Source organism: Fundulus heteroclitus, unplaced genomic scaffold, assembly GCF_011125445.2.
Source record: "Fundulus heteroclitus isolate FHET01 unplaced genomic scaffold, MU-UCD_Fhet_4.1 scaffold_39, whole genome shotgun sequence".
In the NCBI taxonomy this organism is placed as follows: Eukaryota; Metazoa; Chordata; class Actinopteri; order Cyprinodontiformes; family Fundulidae; genus Fundulus; species Fundulus heteroclitus.
Genome location: NW_023396803.1, coordinates 2,233,167 through 2,249,053, shown reverse-complemented (window position 1 = coordinate 2,249,053; position 15,887 = coordinate 2,233,167). Strand labels below are relative to the sequence as shown.

General features: G+C 41.6%; 1 protein-coding gene across 1 annotated transcript; it reads left to right on the top strand.

Moving 5' to 3' along the window:
* The first annotated feature begins 379 nt into the window (after positions 1-379).
* Positions 380-15,617, top strand: LOC105922311 (fem-1 homolog b). The gene is made up of 2 exons (XM_012858196.3): positions 380-1,090; positions 13,510-15,617. Exons 1-2 carry the CDS (start codon positions 843-845, stop codon positions 15,143-15,145), a joined length of 1,884 nt encoding a protein of 627 aa, XP_012713650.1. The 5' UTR covers positions 380-842; the 3' UTR covers positions 15,146-15,617.
* The last annotated feature ends 270 nt before the right edge of the window (positions 15,618-15,887 follow it).

The following is a 15,887-nucleotide window of genomic DNA, read 5'->3' as shown; positions in this document are numbered from 1 at the left end:
TGGCGAGTGTTAATTTCGGACCCTGTATATATATATATATATACATACATACATACATACATACACACACACACACACACACACACACACACACACACACACACACACACACACACACACACACACACACACACACATCAAAAATATAAACAATGTTTTTTTTTCATCTTGCTTGTGAAAAGTTATCCCTCGAGCCCTGACGTAGATAGTCCGTCGATTTAAACAAAAATGAGCCGCACAGTGCTGAGGCATCGTTAGTGTGTTCAGCTAGAATCATTAGGATTGTGCAGCAGGTCGACCCCCCCAAGATGGCAGCCGTAATTCCTGCGCAGCGACAGTTAATGCCGGGTCTACGCCTCCCTCTCGGAACAATAAAGAGCGGAAGAACGTTCCTGACGGATGTATTTTTATGTCGAACCTTTATTTCCGGTAAAATCACAGTCGCAAAGGCGAAAGTAGGATCTTTAGTTGTTAAACTTTTTGGTCATTGAGTAAATGTTCAGCCAGACGCTGTATGTCATGGATTGTGTGGGTGAGCAGAAATCAGGGACTTCTTTAAAACAAACGTGACTTTTTCCGGAACCTGGGTTTCAAGTAGCTGGTTGTTATTAATCAGAGTAGCTAGCTGGTTAGCTAAAAGCTTCCTCACAAACTCGTTGCTAGGAGCCTATTTGGGTTCTAAACATTTCACCTGGCAAACGTTTTCTTAAAGCAAAGCAATTTCATGCGGTCATATAGATTTACTTCGACATTTTAATGGGAGGCGGCTTGTGTAGCAGGACGGTACACCAGGGGTGTCAGCTGAGAAGAGAGAGGCGACCGTCGCTGTCCGGTGGGCTCCCATGGAGTCTCTGGCCGGCTACGTTTACAAGGCAGCCAGCGAGGGTCGGGTCCTGACGCTGGCCGCGCTGCTGCTCAACCACTCCGAAGCAGAGACTCGCTTCCTCCTGAGCTACGTGACTCAGCTGGCAGGCCAGAGGTCCACTCCCCTGATCATCGCAGCGCGAAACGGACACGACAAAGTGGTGCGCCTGCTCCTGGATCATTACAAAGTGGAAACGGAACAGACCGGAACGGTCCGGTTTGATGGGTAGGTGCTGGTGAAATCATGCATATTAATGTGTTTTGTCCAGCCAGCTGTCATGGTGTTCATGTGTAGCTACCCGTCCTCAAGCCAGTCTGCTCAGATTGTTGTTGGTATACAAAACTATATAAGAAAAGTGACATTTTGTAAGTGAATTCAAAAAGTGAAACTCATATATAGACTTAGTGTGCACAACCAACACATTCCAGACTTTTTGATTTGAGAAACCCGGGATATGAAGCGAAACGTCTTCAAACTTCGGAAAAAAGTCCAGTTGTCTTGTTTTTTACTTTTTTGGAATGACCATGACCTGGATGACTGAGAATCTTCATCAGCACACAGCCAACACATTTAAGCTGTTGGCAGCTTACGGGCAGTAGACTTTTCTAAATAATTGGCTCATATGAAAGACCCTTCAAGTTGTCTTTATATTGAAATGGTGATTAAAATACAACCCCTGGCAAAAATGATGGAATCACCGGCCTCAGAGGACATTCAGTTGTTTAATATTGTAGAAAAAAAAGCAGATCACAAATTTGACACAAAACTTAAGACATTTCAAATGGCAGCTGTCTGGCTTTAAAGAAACACTAAAAGAAATCAAGGAAAAAAATGTGGTAGTGAGTAACGGTTCCTTTTTTTTTAGCCCAAGCAGAGGGAAAAAAATATGGAATTGCTCAACTGACATCTCTCCAACACGAGAGATGTCAGACTCTTAAGAGGGTAAATCATCACGCAATGTTGCAAAAGATGTTGGTTGTTCAGACTGGATGAAAGTCATATTCAGTGATGAATCTCAAATCACCATTGGGCAAGGTGATGACGCTGGAACTTTTGTTTGGTGCTGTTCCAATGAGACTTTTAAAGATGACTGCCTGAAGAGAACATGCACATTTGCACAGTTATTGATGATATGGGGCTGCATGTCAGGTAAAGGCACTGGGGAGATGGCTGTCATTACAATATACAAGTTTACGATTTTGGACACTTTTCTAATCCCATCAATTGACAGGATGTTTGGGGATGATGAAATAATTTTTCAAGATGATAATGCAGCTTGTCATAGAGCAAAAACTGTGAACATTCCTTGAAAAAAGACACACAAGGTCAATGTCATGGGCTGCAAATAGTCGGGATCTTAATCCAATTGAAAATCTTTGGAAGTTGAAGAAAATGGTCCATGAAAAGGCTCCAGCCTCCAATCAGAGAAAGTTGGAGCCATATTGATGAAGAGTACTGTTTGTCACTCATCAAGTCCATGCCTCAGAGACTGCAAGCTGTTATAAAAGCCAGAGGTAGTGCAACAAAATACTAGTGATGTGTTGGAGCGTTCTTTTGTTTTTCATGATTCCATAAATTTTTCCCTCTGCTTGGGCTAAAAAAAAAAATAACCTTTACTGACTACCACTTTTTTTTTCTTGATTTCTTTTAGTGTTTCTTAAAGCCAGACAGCTGCCATTTGAAATGTCTTTAGTTTTGTGTCATATCTGTGATCTGCCTTTTTTCTACAAAATTAAACAACTGAATCCTCCGAGGCCGGTGATTCCATCATTTTTGCCAGGGGCTGCATATCCAGATACTTTACTGTTGTCTTTGGTTTAGGAATTGATAAAAAAAATAAAAAAATAAATAAAGGCTGATTCACGCATAATTATAATTGGCCCGATTTTTGCCCCGATCTTCTCCTTCCGATACACCCCGATTATCGAGGTGTCTCTTAAGGTAATCTTAAGAGATATTCCTGCCGTGTTTGTTGTGTTAAGAGTAATCTGGTCCGTTCGGGAGGACGTTCGGACCTCTCAGACCTCAAATCGGGGATATTTAACATGTTGGATAGTCTTGCCCCTCAATATCCTAGCGCCAGACTAAGCGTCGTCAGTTTACTTTAAATGTGTCAATGTTTGAGAGCAAAATAAAACGGCAAGTAAAGGTACCCTCCGTGAGAAAACCTCCCAGTCCAAATAGCTGACACGCTGCCTGTTATTAGCTTGACGCACATTACGTTGCGCCCTTCCTTTGAGCTATGTGATGTAGGGCTGGATGATATAGAAAAAAAGCTTATCGATTTAAAAAAAAAAAAAAAAAAAAAAGCATATTGATCGATATCGATAATTATTGAAAATATTTAAAACCATATTTTATGTGCAGCTCTGCCTGGACATTTTATGATATTGCTAAATGATTTAATTTTAATAAAGAACCCAAACACAGAATTCCAATGAAATCTTTATTTAACCAACTTTTTTAACCATAACAATTTCTTTTTAAAGAAAAATAACTTAAGAGACCTGAGTTATGTTATTAAATACTGACAAAGAATAAACTAAAGTGACCAGTAAAATGACCAAAATAAATATACCAAATAAATAAAATGACCCATTTAGGTGGGAATAGTACACTAGTTACTTCTCAGGTTTCATAATTTAGAGGCTGACGCAGGGCTGAGGTCCGAGGTTGTGGCGTGTAAGGACACAGACTGCAGCTCATTTTGCACCAATTCCCTAGCCTGACATGGTCATACTCAATTCTAGTCAGAATTTGAGTCTGATACTGCTCCATAGAGCTGTGATTATGGGGTGTGTATCGAACAAACCAGGAAAAAAATGCCTCTGCACTCAATTGGATAGACCTACAACCAATAAGAGCAACGGAGTGTGTGACGTATGTCAAGCGACGCATAGTTGTTGTCAACAGAACTCAACTGTTAGCCTAGAATAAGAAGATGAGCGTGAACGATTTTTGCCGGTGTTGCAAAAAGAATGTAAGGATCCAAGGAGTCATTCAACACACGAACCTCATTTTTCAGAAAAAAAATGAAGGCAAATGCACATACGAACAAGTTCTCCGTTTAGGATTACAACTGTACAAAACGCCATATAAATCGCATCGCATTTGCCGGTCCTGTCAGAACATTATAACACGGTTGGAATGCGACATGGCTGTGTTAAAAAAAAATGGGCAGACGACGAAGGAGACCAACCTACTATGTTCACAACATGGGATTTATATCACAACATTGCGAGTTATTTACTAAGTCAGACGATCTCTTACCATTTGTAAGTTAGATTAACTTCATCCACGACGATACCCATAACGTTGGCTTGAAAAACATCGGAGCCTAGCATGTTCCTCCACTTGTTGTTCAGCAGCCAGGATTCTGGGCTTCCGAAAAGGAGCTGGCAACGACCGCTGGCTATATCCACCTCGTCATTCACGGCGAGTTGCATCGCCGTGATGCCCATTTCAGTTGCTTCTTTCACTTGGTCCTCCATGAGTGCGACCAAAGGAGAAACAACAATTATCAATGGGTTTTCATTGTGTCCCATCTTCTTAGCGACCAACGGAGCCAGCTGATAAATTAAACTTTTGCTGAATCCTGTAGGAAGGACGTCAAAAACATATTTCTTTTCAACAAATGCCTTGATCGTGTTTCTCTGTTCCTCTTTTAAAATAATTTGCTGTCGATATCTTCTAGAACAGACCTATTAGCACAGAATCTACACACCTCAACTCTCAAGCGGCAGCCATTCAATTTTAATAATTGAATTCAAAGCAGATTTTAATGCACCACAGTCTGCATTTGAGTAATTAAATGTCATTGGATAGATGGTACCATGAAATTAAAGAGCGTGTTTATTGAAAGATGAATACTTGTGTTGTACTAAAAATTTAATTGTAGGATTTAAACTTTTCCGTAATAATTTTGCCCTAATTAAAAACTAAAATCCTCCATCTGCATCAGCCACCTGTACTGGTGGACCAAATCTTTCTTGAAGTGCAGCTGTAGCCCCTGTACACCATTTGTGTACAGGGGCCACAAATGGTCCCTGGGACGTACTTTCAACATGACTGCTCTACAGGCTTCATTAGTCAGTTCATGAGAGAGTGATGTTGAGTCTCTGTCATCATTGATTTCCTCTTCTCCCATGCACAACACTAGTGTGATTTCAACATCTGGCCAGAGGAAGGAAACTTTTGCAAAAACTCAGGAACTATGCTCATTTTAATTAATATTGTTTTTGGTTTAAATTGACACTTGGTTAACATTTATAATTGTAATTTTTCTCATGTAAATGGAAGAAGAAAAATCCATATCAACTTCAAGAATGGGCCCCACGTATCAGCTATCTGTTTGCCTGATGTCAAAATAATTGTATCGGCATTAAAAAACCTGTGTCGGCCGATCTGTACAGCAAAGTTTATTATGTTAGAATCAGGGCAGTGCAGTCCAACAACTACTCTGTCCTGTTCGTCTCTGTCTCCCTGAGAGGGGGAGAGACAAACAGAGAGATGTGTGTACACGGAGGGATATAAGCCGGCCCATTCACTGTCTCTACTCGTGTTTATAGGCTAGTTTTTCCCATACATAGATTTACTTGGACAGCCTGGCCAGGTAAATTGAGACCCACCCAGGAAGATAAAATCCCCCTTTTGGTTTTCTAAACAGTGTGCATTGACTACCTGCCGTCACTCAGGTGTGCATAATGCAGCAACCACTATCAGCAGCCTACTTCATGCTCCTACAACTCAGTAAAGTTGGACAGTTATCCCCATAATCCGGAAAGTCCCCACAGCTAATGGTGTGCGGACAGTATGCCCAAGCCGACTGAAAACATAAAAAGGCCCCCTTTAATTTGTTTCTGCAGCCAGAGATGCACACTTTTCTTAGCAAGCATTTTATTTGCTTCAGGTTGAACAGTGGCTCTGTGACCAATTCTACAGCGCACCGAAAATTAGGCTTCTTTTGAATACGTTGGGCTGGAAAAATAGCTTTGGACAGGTTGTTAAAACTTGGGCTGCTATTCACATTTGTTGAGTTTTTAGAAAGAATTAAAAGGAAAATCATATCAAAATAGTTGTCATTGTGTGGCAGAAAAATAAAAACTTCTACATTTTAAGAAATTGTATTAGTTTGTTAATTTATGCACAATGGTGCAGTGGGTAGCACTGTTGCCTTGCAGCAAGAAGGTCCTGGGTTCGAGTCCTACCCTGGGTCTTTCTGCATGGAGTTTGCATATTCTTTCTGTGCATGCCTGGGTTCTCTCTGGGTACTCCAGCTTCCTCCCACAGTCCAAAAACATTACTGTTAGGTTTTTTGGCCTCTCTAAATTCTCCTTAGGTGTGTGTGTGTATGTGTGTGCATGGATGGTCATTTGTCCTGTTTGTCTCTGTGTTGCCCTGCGATAGACTGACGACCTGTCCAGAGTGTACCCTGCCTCTTACCCAATGGAGATAGGCACCAGTATCCATCACGACCCCAATAGGGATGAGCGTGTTAGAAGATGGATGGATGTACCAGATATAATCAATGATTAATAGTCTCTGGTTAATCAAGTGTCACTGTGAAGTTGCATTGATCAATTGTAAATGCAACAAAAAATGTAGAGATCACCCTTTGATCATCGGGCTTCACATTGCGCTTTGTCATGAGTGGTTTCCTTCATCAGGAAAAGTTGAAATTCACCTGCGAAAATGGCTCTTTAAATATTAGCGTTCGGTCAGATTTCCACCAATAACAGCGCTTAATTTGAATACAATGAGAAGCAAGTCTCGCCCTAAAGTATCACGAGAGGACAGTACTCCAAGATTTCGCTGGAAAACAATGTCGCCTGTGAAAAGTGACACGCGAGCCGAGGAATTTTGATAAATTTGAGGGAAAATGATTAGGGAAATTAGGAAAGAAACAGCTTAGATTTGAAAATCGGTATAGCAGTGCTGCGCCCTTATTCCATCCTCCAGGAGAACCCTGGTTTCTAAACCAGGGTGCAGTGTTTCCTGCAGCACTATCTTGACAGCCGCCAGATTTTCCCCCCAATCGGTTCGTTCCGAACAGAAACGGAATTATAACGTTTCCGGTTATGAGTTCCACCAATAAATTGACGTTCCCGAACCGGTTAGAACAAAAAAAATACTGTTCCCGGAACGGTTAATTTCGTTCATTTAGTTTGACAAATATAGCTATTGATATTGTGTTTGGAATGAGCGTTTTACTTAACGATGGATCGTAATTTACCTCTTATTTAAGATGTGTAGCTCTAGTGGAGACACCGCGCTCTCTCTCCATTCAGTCAGCGAATGTGTGATGTGATGTCACACAGGAAGTGAACCTCAGCTGTCATGGTAACGTGCGCTAACCTGACTCCGCCAGCTGTATGTTGCTCCGCCTAGCTTCACTCACATATAGCTGGGCCTTATCAAAAATCCTTGCATATGATTGGATGAGCCACTTGTCTGTCATCTTTATTGACGTGCTATTTCAACCACTCACACCGAAGCCAACCCGTGACGCTGAGAGAGCGACGTAGGAAAAAAATGTTTTAATTTTTTTTTATGTGTTTGCGGCTCTAGTGGCACGCGTTTTATTGACAGTGAGCTGACAGGAAGAGGGGGAAAGACAGGCGACAAAGCGCCGCGGGTCGGAGTCGATCCCGGGCCGACCGTGTTGAGGACTAAAGGCCTCCTTACATAGTTTGCGCTAACTGACAAGATGTCCGCTGCGGACGCGCCCCGGAAAACAAAACTTGCCAAATCCGGTCGGGAGAAGGGCGAAAACATGGTTTCCACCAACAAAAGCCTTCAGAAGCGTTCTCTGATGTTCTTTTAATGAAACAGTATTAGGTAGATTGGACAACACGGAAGAAATAGCAGCATCAATGTTAACGTTTGCTTCCTCGACGAGCTGCCATTGCTATCAAAACAGTCTCACGTCATGGTCGCTTCTCCACTAAGTCACATCTATGAAATGCCAGCACTGCGTCCTGATTGGCCAGACAATAAAATTGGTTGGAGAAATCACTTTCTATGGGCGATGTCCCAGATGTATGTGAGTGAAGCTAAGGGGAGCGACATACAGCTGGCGAAGTCAGGTTAAACGTGCGCAGGAAAATAATTACTTTTTTTTTTTTTTAGTTAATTAGGCAACGAAAACTTTGAGGAACGAAATAAAACCCGTATTAACCGGTTACCATTATTTTTAAATAAGTGTTCCAGTTCCAGAACATAAAAAAAAAATTAACGTTTCCGGTTTCGTTTCTGTTCCCTGTAAAATACAAAAAGTTCCCGGTTTTGGTTCCTTAAACCGGTTCAAAGCCCTGGTCAAAAGTAGCTGGTTAATGCGGTCGGAAGCTCAAACGTGCATCTACACAGCACAGCGTTCATAGACCACTGTGATGCATTCGGAAGCGTCAGAAAGCTATGTTGCATTCAGGAGCATGGAACATTTCAAACTTACAAGGAAAGAGGCATAAAACGGAATAGAACTTAACTCATACAGTAATGTATTTATCCAGAAACAGTGTGGGCTTTCTTACAATACTAAATGCTCTATAATTGTATTTCTGATATTTTTTGACTATGCACATCTGTTAGCTTTTTATTTTGAAAAATCTATAATATTACATATAATATTACAGCAGCAAATTATCAACGTTTTTCAGGGGATGCATTTTGTGTTTGTATCGCCAATGATATATTGTGTGTTTGAGTGCAAATAAAGTTAAACTGAGATAAGAGATTTCGAAAGAGCGATTTGACTAAAATAAATTAAACATGTAAATTTAATTTCAAATTCCAATCATGTATTTTTATCATAAAAATTTGACTTTGTTCGTGAAGATATGTTACGATCGTTTTATAATACAACTGTGAAGAATAATAATAATAATAATAATATGAATAGACCTCAACTAATCTGATCTGTTTTATGTGGTGCAAGTAATTCAAATTAAACTAATTTTATGCAAATGGAGATTACCTTACCTTGTTAAAACATAACATGTGAAAAAATTATGTTTTAAGAATAATAAAAAAACAAAGGTTGTTTTTGAAGAAGGATTGATCATTTACTTTTTTTGCCTTTTATTCAATTTGCAACATGCACTCTGACTCTATTGTTTAAATAATCACCTGTCTTGAAAGCTTCCAAAATACATCAGGGAGACTCTATTTTTCAAAATTCTCCCCTCCGGGGCTCAGGCACCAGCATAAATGCACCCTCCTACTTGATAGTGTGTGGCCTGCTACTGTAAAAAGGTTGACTGCCCTGAAACTGATAATCGAAAATTACTATTTGCTCTGTGTCAGACCAAATTCTGACACCACGTGCAAAATGTGCCACAAGTAAATCATGTAAATAGAATAAAATGTAAATAGTTTTACATACAGAATGTAAATAAGTGCAAATAAAAGTGTTAAAGCTTTTAAACAGTTTCGAGTTCCGTCATTGTGTCCCCCCAAACCCCCCCGGTAGTCATGCGCGCAAAACTGGTTCCAGCCGACAACTCGCCTAAGCAAATTCCTACGGGAAACACTGTGGTGGGCACTGCCCCTCAGAATTCCTGCCCATGCCGTTGGAGGTGCACCCAAGTGTGTAGGAGCCTAGCAAGACATGAGCTCCACTATATGTGACATAGTAAATTTTTTACACTGAATATTGCATAATTTTTATTACCCGATATGTGAGATTTCCAGTATGAGGAATGTTTGTAATATAGAGGCTGGCACCTGGCTACACAGTGCCGTATAAAGCGACTCTGCACTGTCCACCACCACAAGTAATTTCCTAGCCTATGGGAAACACTAGTCGGTTATATTAGACCCCAAATAAGTGACTGCTTATTCAGAAATGAGACCAAAAAAATGCGACTCTCAGAATTCACAAGAAACTTAAAAAAAAAAAAAAACAAGCAACAACCATTTCATACAGTGACCCTAGCTATTAGCAGTAGCTAATATATGGACGACATGTTTACTTTATCACATTTATGGCTCTCCATGGGTTCTGTAGTAGTTATCACACGCTTAAAAGCGAGGTCATTTGTAACTCATTTAGTGCTGGTTCTTCGAGCGAGATTTCGAGGCGGGTGAGTAATCCAAAGGCATTAACTAGAGACAAACAGGAGACTCAACGCTAGTCAAAGTTCAGAGTGTGAAAAAGGACTCACAAGTTCAGGATCTTGGTCAGAGGCCACGCCGTACCACGACTGAGTTAAGGCTCTGGCATCCTCCATCTGTCTGAGCTCTCCTTAAGAAGCCAGAGGAAGCCGCTCCGAACGAGCCGCAGGTGTGGGCCACGCCCCCAGCCAACTAGAACCACCTGTGGAGCAGAATGAGAGCACCCAGACAGGTGCCAGACCACTCTAGGGCCGTTTCTCAATATGCGTTCTTGAGCGTTCTCGTGTGCTCGTGACACGTCATCAGCCTCAGCCCGAGCACTGTTCCAATGCCGAGAACGCCAAATCGAGAACGCGCCGAATTCCCCGGATGTTGTTCTCGCTCGCCCTCTTTATCGAGCATGCATCAGAGCAGACTTGTGCGTTCTTCAGACTGACCGCTTGCCCAGAATGCACCGCGGCCGCAGCTTGATTCGAGACAGCGCAAACAGAGCTCACAGCGGTAAGTTAAAAAAATCCCTTTTCTGCTGCTGTTGTTTTTCAAAAGTACGTTTTCAGATCGTTTGAGGCGAGAACATTATACTTTTAAGCTTCCCTATGTGGCCTGTTTACAGAGTTAGTGCGTAATTTTAAAAAAGTAATGTGCATAATACCGCTGGTTATGATTTATTTGTTTTGTGTTTATCTGACTGACATGTGTTGCTTTATTAACTCAATACTTGCTGGAATAAATTGTAAATGTCTCCCTAGGACGGCAGCAGCATATAAAATAAATAAATAAATACATTCTATAAATATTTTTCCTATCTAAGTGAGTTTATTCTGAGTCAGGACACGAATAATTGAGAGGAGAAAGAGGAAAAGAATATAATAGTAATAATAGTATATGAAAAAACAGACATTTATTTTATACAAATGTTTTATCTTTGGAACAGCATGAAGGTGTAATATATTCAACAAATTATTAACAGTTACTAACATGGTTTAAAACAAAGAAATAACTCCTATTAAGATCTCATACAAATAGACAATGCCTATAAACTTACAATTAAAAATAGTTGGAATGTAAATTAATTTACTAATTATTTAATGTATTTTTACAGGTGGTGAAAAAAAATGAAATGAAGCAGCATGTGAACATGACTCCAACTGATCTACATTAGGTCAGGTGTAGTCATGTTCACTTAAACATGCAGCCAGCTGGAGCAGCTTCCTGTCTTCAGCCGCCGGATGGTCATCCTCCTCTGGGTCAACCTCCTCATCCTCCACGTCCAGCTGGTCCCCTGCCTCTATACTAATATTGTGGAGCATGCAGCAGGCGGCGATTACTTTTGGGGCAAACGTCGGGCGGAACGTCGGGCGGACCTCGAGCACCCTTAAGAAGATGAAACGCCACCGTGTCTTCAGACCACCAAAGACACGCTCAATGATGTTTATCAGCCTTGGCGTGGTGTCTGTTGTAGCGTGTCTCCACTAGTCCTGTACCAAATATAAAATAAACTTGTAATTTAGGTAATTGCTGATCTGTCTTAATCTTCTATCCAATTAATATAATCTATGTATCAATTGTGTGTCATTGCTAGCTCTATTTAAGGACAAGAAGGTAAGAGATCTTACTGGCAAGCTGTTTCCCTATAGGATGCACCACAGGCCAGCCAGCAGAGGGTCAGCAGCACCTCTATCTCCTGTGGCCATCCATGGACCTTCTGGATGGACAGCAGCTGAAGGAGGAGGACGATGGTGGCCCTGTTTAGCCTGAAGGCTGGTTTCAGGTCCCCTTCATTAAAAAATATTTGGAGGATCAGCACAGAGGTGTTTATCCTCACATATTTTGTTTCTGTTTCTTCCTGTAAATAAAAAATGCCAAATGTTACCATAATTGGTTTTTGTCACCTTTTCTATGCATAAAACTATACCTGTTTAACATGCAGATTATTATAGTTCTCAAGAAAGAAAAGGTAAAATGTATAGTAAATGTAACAAATGGCTTCCCTTCTCTGGTATTTTTACCATTTCACTGAAAAAAATGGGCTGAACTAACTGCACATAATTTATAGATTAATCACTGTAAAGGTGGACAGACATAAAAATGTTTTTTTTCCACTTTCTTAATGATCAATGCTGTGAAAGTCAGGAGGTGCAATAAAGTAGCTTAACCCTACTGTTATTAATGTTAAAACTGGGTCTTCATTTTCATTAATTATAGGAAAAATAGTCACAATTTCAACCTGATCACGTTTTTAATACCATCCTCAATGTTTTTTTTTTTTTTTTTTAAAGATAAAAGTAGGAACTAGGCTGTCAATCTTAAAATGCCTACCAGTTGGCAATAGATGGATGAGCAAAACCTGCCTTCTGAGCCTCCTCTGCCGCATGAATCTTCTCCTTGCTCGGATTTGCCTCCTCAACTGCATCACCTCCTCTTCAGCCTGCTGGTAAAGCTGACCAACGACCGAAGCAACAGCAATATTGCTCGTTTTGCTCATTTTGCTTCTACAAAATGCTGATTTTTAAAGAAGATTCAATCGCCTCTGCAACTACAACTATTACAACTCCCCACAAAGAAATTCCCCCTGTTGCTTGTTTTATACCCACAGTTCTGTAATTATTTTAGATATTTTTTATACTTTTTAAAAATTAATTTAAATAAAAAACGTTTTCAATAAGATATGATGGTGTAGTGTATAAATAGTTTTGAACGTTAAAGAAATGCTCAAGAGCTGCGGGTGTGATGACGTCACGAGTACACTTCTGTTCCAATGCACAATACGTGCTCGCGTTCTCGTCAAGTCCGATCTTCCTGCGTTCTTACCGAGAACAGACTTGACGAGAACGCGAGTACGGTCAATTGAGAAACGGCCTAGTTGTTGGAGTGAAAAATAGTCATGACAGAAGCAACATGAGGCGGTCCAAATGGAGTCTGGTGTGGGATTACTTTACACTGCTTAACTTTACACTGATTTTGTGGGGATTATTATGTTTCACATATTTTAAACTAACCTTTTTTGTTTCTGTTCAGTAACCTGATAGGTTTCTGTTTAGTTACATTTTATAAATGTTTACATTTACTAACCTGTGAGAAAACCACAATTTCTTTTATTCAGTCAGTGTTTAAAATACAGCATATTTTAAAACAAATGCAGCCCTTCGTGTCACGGAAAAACCCCAGGGTTTCCTCTAGCAGGAGGGGTGTGATGCCATCAGCTAATTTGCGTGTTTGTTCATACACTTGTGACCCGAGCTGTGGGAAAGAGAAGCTTATGACTGAAAAAGGGATTAAAAATGGTAATCTCTGACCCGAACCACGATCTCTCATCAAAAACAAAGATTTCAAGTCTAATCTTAAAGAGTCAAAATGGGAAGGGCCTCTCTTTGATTTTAATTAGAAATCGTTCCCAAATAAATGTTTCTTGTCAGAAGTTTGATTGTGAACTCAAGGCTGTTTCTCAAGAGTTGCAGCTTGGAGTCAGGTGACCTCCTGTCTGCACTATGACTGTCTTTAATATTTGATCTAGTGTCTTTTGTGTGTTCCAGCTACATCATTGATGGAGCCACGGCGCTGTGGTGTGCTGCCGGAGCAGGACACTTTGAGGTGGTGCACCTGCTGGTTAGCCACGGCGCTAATGTCAACCACACCACCATTACCAACTCCACTCCCCTCCGGGCGGCCTGCTTCGATGGGCGACTGGATATTGTCCGTTACCTGGTGGAACACAACGCTAACATCGGCATCACTAACAAGTTCAACAACACCTGCTTGATGATAGCTGCCTATAGGGGCCATGTGGATGTGGTGAAGTTCCTTTTGGTACAGGGGGCCAATGTCAATGCCAAGGCTCATTGCGGGGCCACGGCCCTGCACTTTGCAGCCGAGGCAGGTCATCTAGAAATTGTGAAAGAGTTAATGGACTCCCATGCAGCCATGGTTATGAATGGACATAGCATGACACCATTAAAGGTAGCCGCAGAGAGCTGTAAAGCTGAAGTGGTGGAGCTGCTGATGGCTCATGCTGACTGCGACCCTCACAGCCGAATTGAGGCCTTGGAGCTGCTGGGAGCGTCTTTTGCCAATGACAGGGAGAACTATGACATACAGAAAACATATCAGTACCTTCATATGGCCATGACGGAGCGATACCGCGACCCTGACAACATCATCGTTAAGGGTTTGCTGCCACCCATTGAAGCCTATGGGGGGCGGAGAGAGTGTCGAACGCTCCAGCAGCTGGAAGCTATCCGACTGGACAGGGACGCCTTACACATGGAAGGGCTGATGATTCGGGAGCGTATCATGGGCTCAGACAACATCGACTTGTCGCATCCCATTATTTACCGAGGGGCTGTCTGTGCAGATAACATGGAATTTGAACAGTGCATCAAGTTGTGGCTTCATGCCCTTCACCTCCGGCAGAAGGGGAATCGCAACACACACAAAGATTTGCTGCGCTTTGCCCAGGTGTTCTCCCAAATGGTCCACCTGAACGAAGTTGTGTTGGCCTCGGCGGTGGAGCAGGTCCTGAGCTGCAGTGTTCTGGAGATTCAACGCAGCATGACTCGCATGGAGGCAGCAGTTGAATCCGAGCTGCCGCAGGCCATGGACAATTATGAGTCAAATATTTTTACTTTTCTTTATCTGGCCTGCATCTCCACTAAGACTAACTGCGGTGATGAGGAGCGAGCCAGGATTAACAAGCACATTTACGACCTAATCCAGCTAGACCCACGGACACGTGAGGGCTCCTCGTTGCTGCACCTGGCCATCAGCTCCAGCACACCTGTTGATGATTTTCACACCAATGATGTCTGCAGCTTCCCCAATGCCAAGGTGACTAAGCTGCTGCTGGACTGCGGTGCACAGGTAAATGCAGTAGATCATGAAGGAAATACTCCTCTTCATGTGATTGTCCAGTACAACAGACCCATCAGTGACTTCCTCACACTACATGCCATTATCATCAGCTTGGTGGAGGCTGGTGCCCACACAGACATGACCAACAAGCAGAAGAAGACACCGCTGGACAAAAGTACCACAGGTGTGTCTGAAATCCTGCTGAAAACGCAGATGAAGATGAGCCTCAAGTGCCTGGCAGCCCGCGCTGTCCGACAACACCAGATCACATATCGCAACCAGATCCCCAAAACTCTGGAAGAGTTTGTGGAGTTCCACTGAACTCAGAGACCAGAAGGCTCAACAGACATGAGGACAACCATGTTGGTGCTTTCAAATTGATTCATTTGGTGCACAATGTAGTTCACCAGTAAAGGTTTTTAAGCATTTTTGCAATATTAAAAACTGTTTCTTATGAATTATTGTTTTTGCAGACATGAAACTCTTGCAAAACATCTATTCTGGTTGATGTGGATAGTTGCTCATTGTTGCAATAAACCAGAGAAAGCCCAGCCCACCCCTCCTCCCCTTTTTAAGTTTCTGCCAAAGTTTTCTGCTATTTTTGCTTAACGTTTATTCTTGAGATGCAGAGAAGGCAGCAGTGGTGTTGTCATATTTGTTCTTTCTTTCCGTTTTGTCATGTGTGCCATTTTATTAACATTCTGCAGCCTGAGCACCAGGGGAATGAAGAAAAAATTGTTGGACTAAATAAAGGAGTGCCTCTAAAGACGTGCATAGCACGCCTATCTTAGATTCCCTGTATTCCACTCCTGAATCTTATTTCTAGCATTAAACTATTTTGTTTGATTTATTTAAAGAATTTCAGGAGGCTGTGCAGAGAAAAAAAAGCTTGGACACAATTGGGCTGAGAGGTCAAAGCAGTGGACATATTTTATACAGCTAAGCATGTTTTGGTCCTCTGTTCTTAAGTATTTTATTTAAAATTTGCTTTAAAAAGTCATTGGGATAAGGTTTAGATTTTCTATTTCTCTGAGTCTTAAATGCCTCTAACAGCATTACCAGC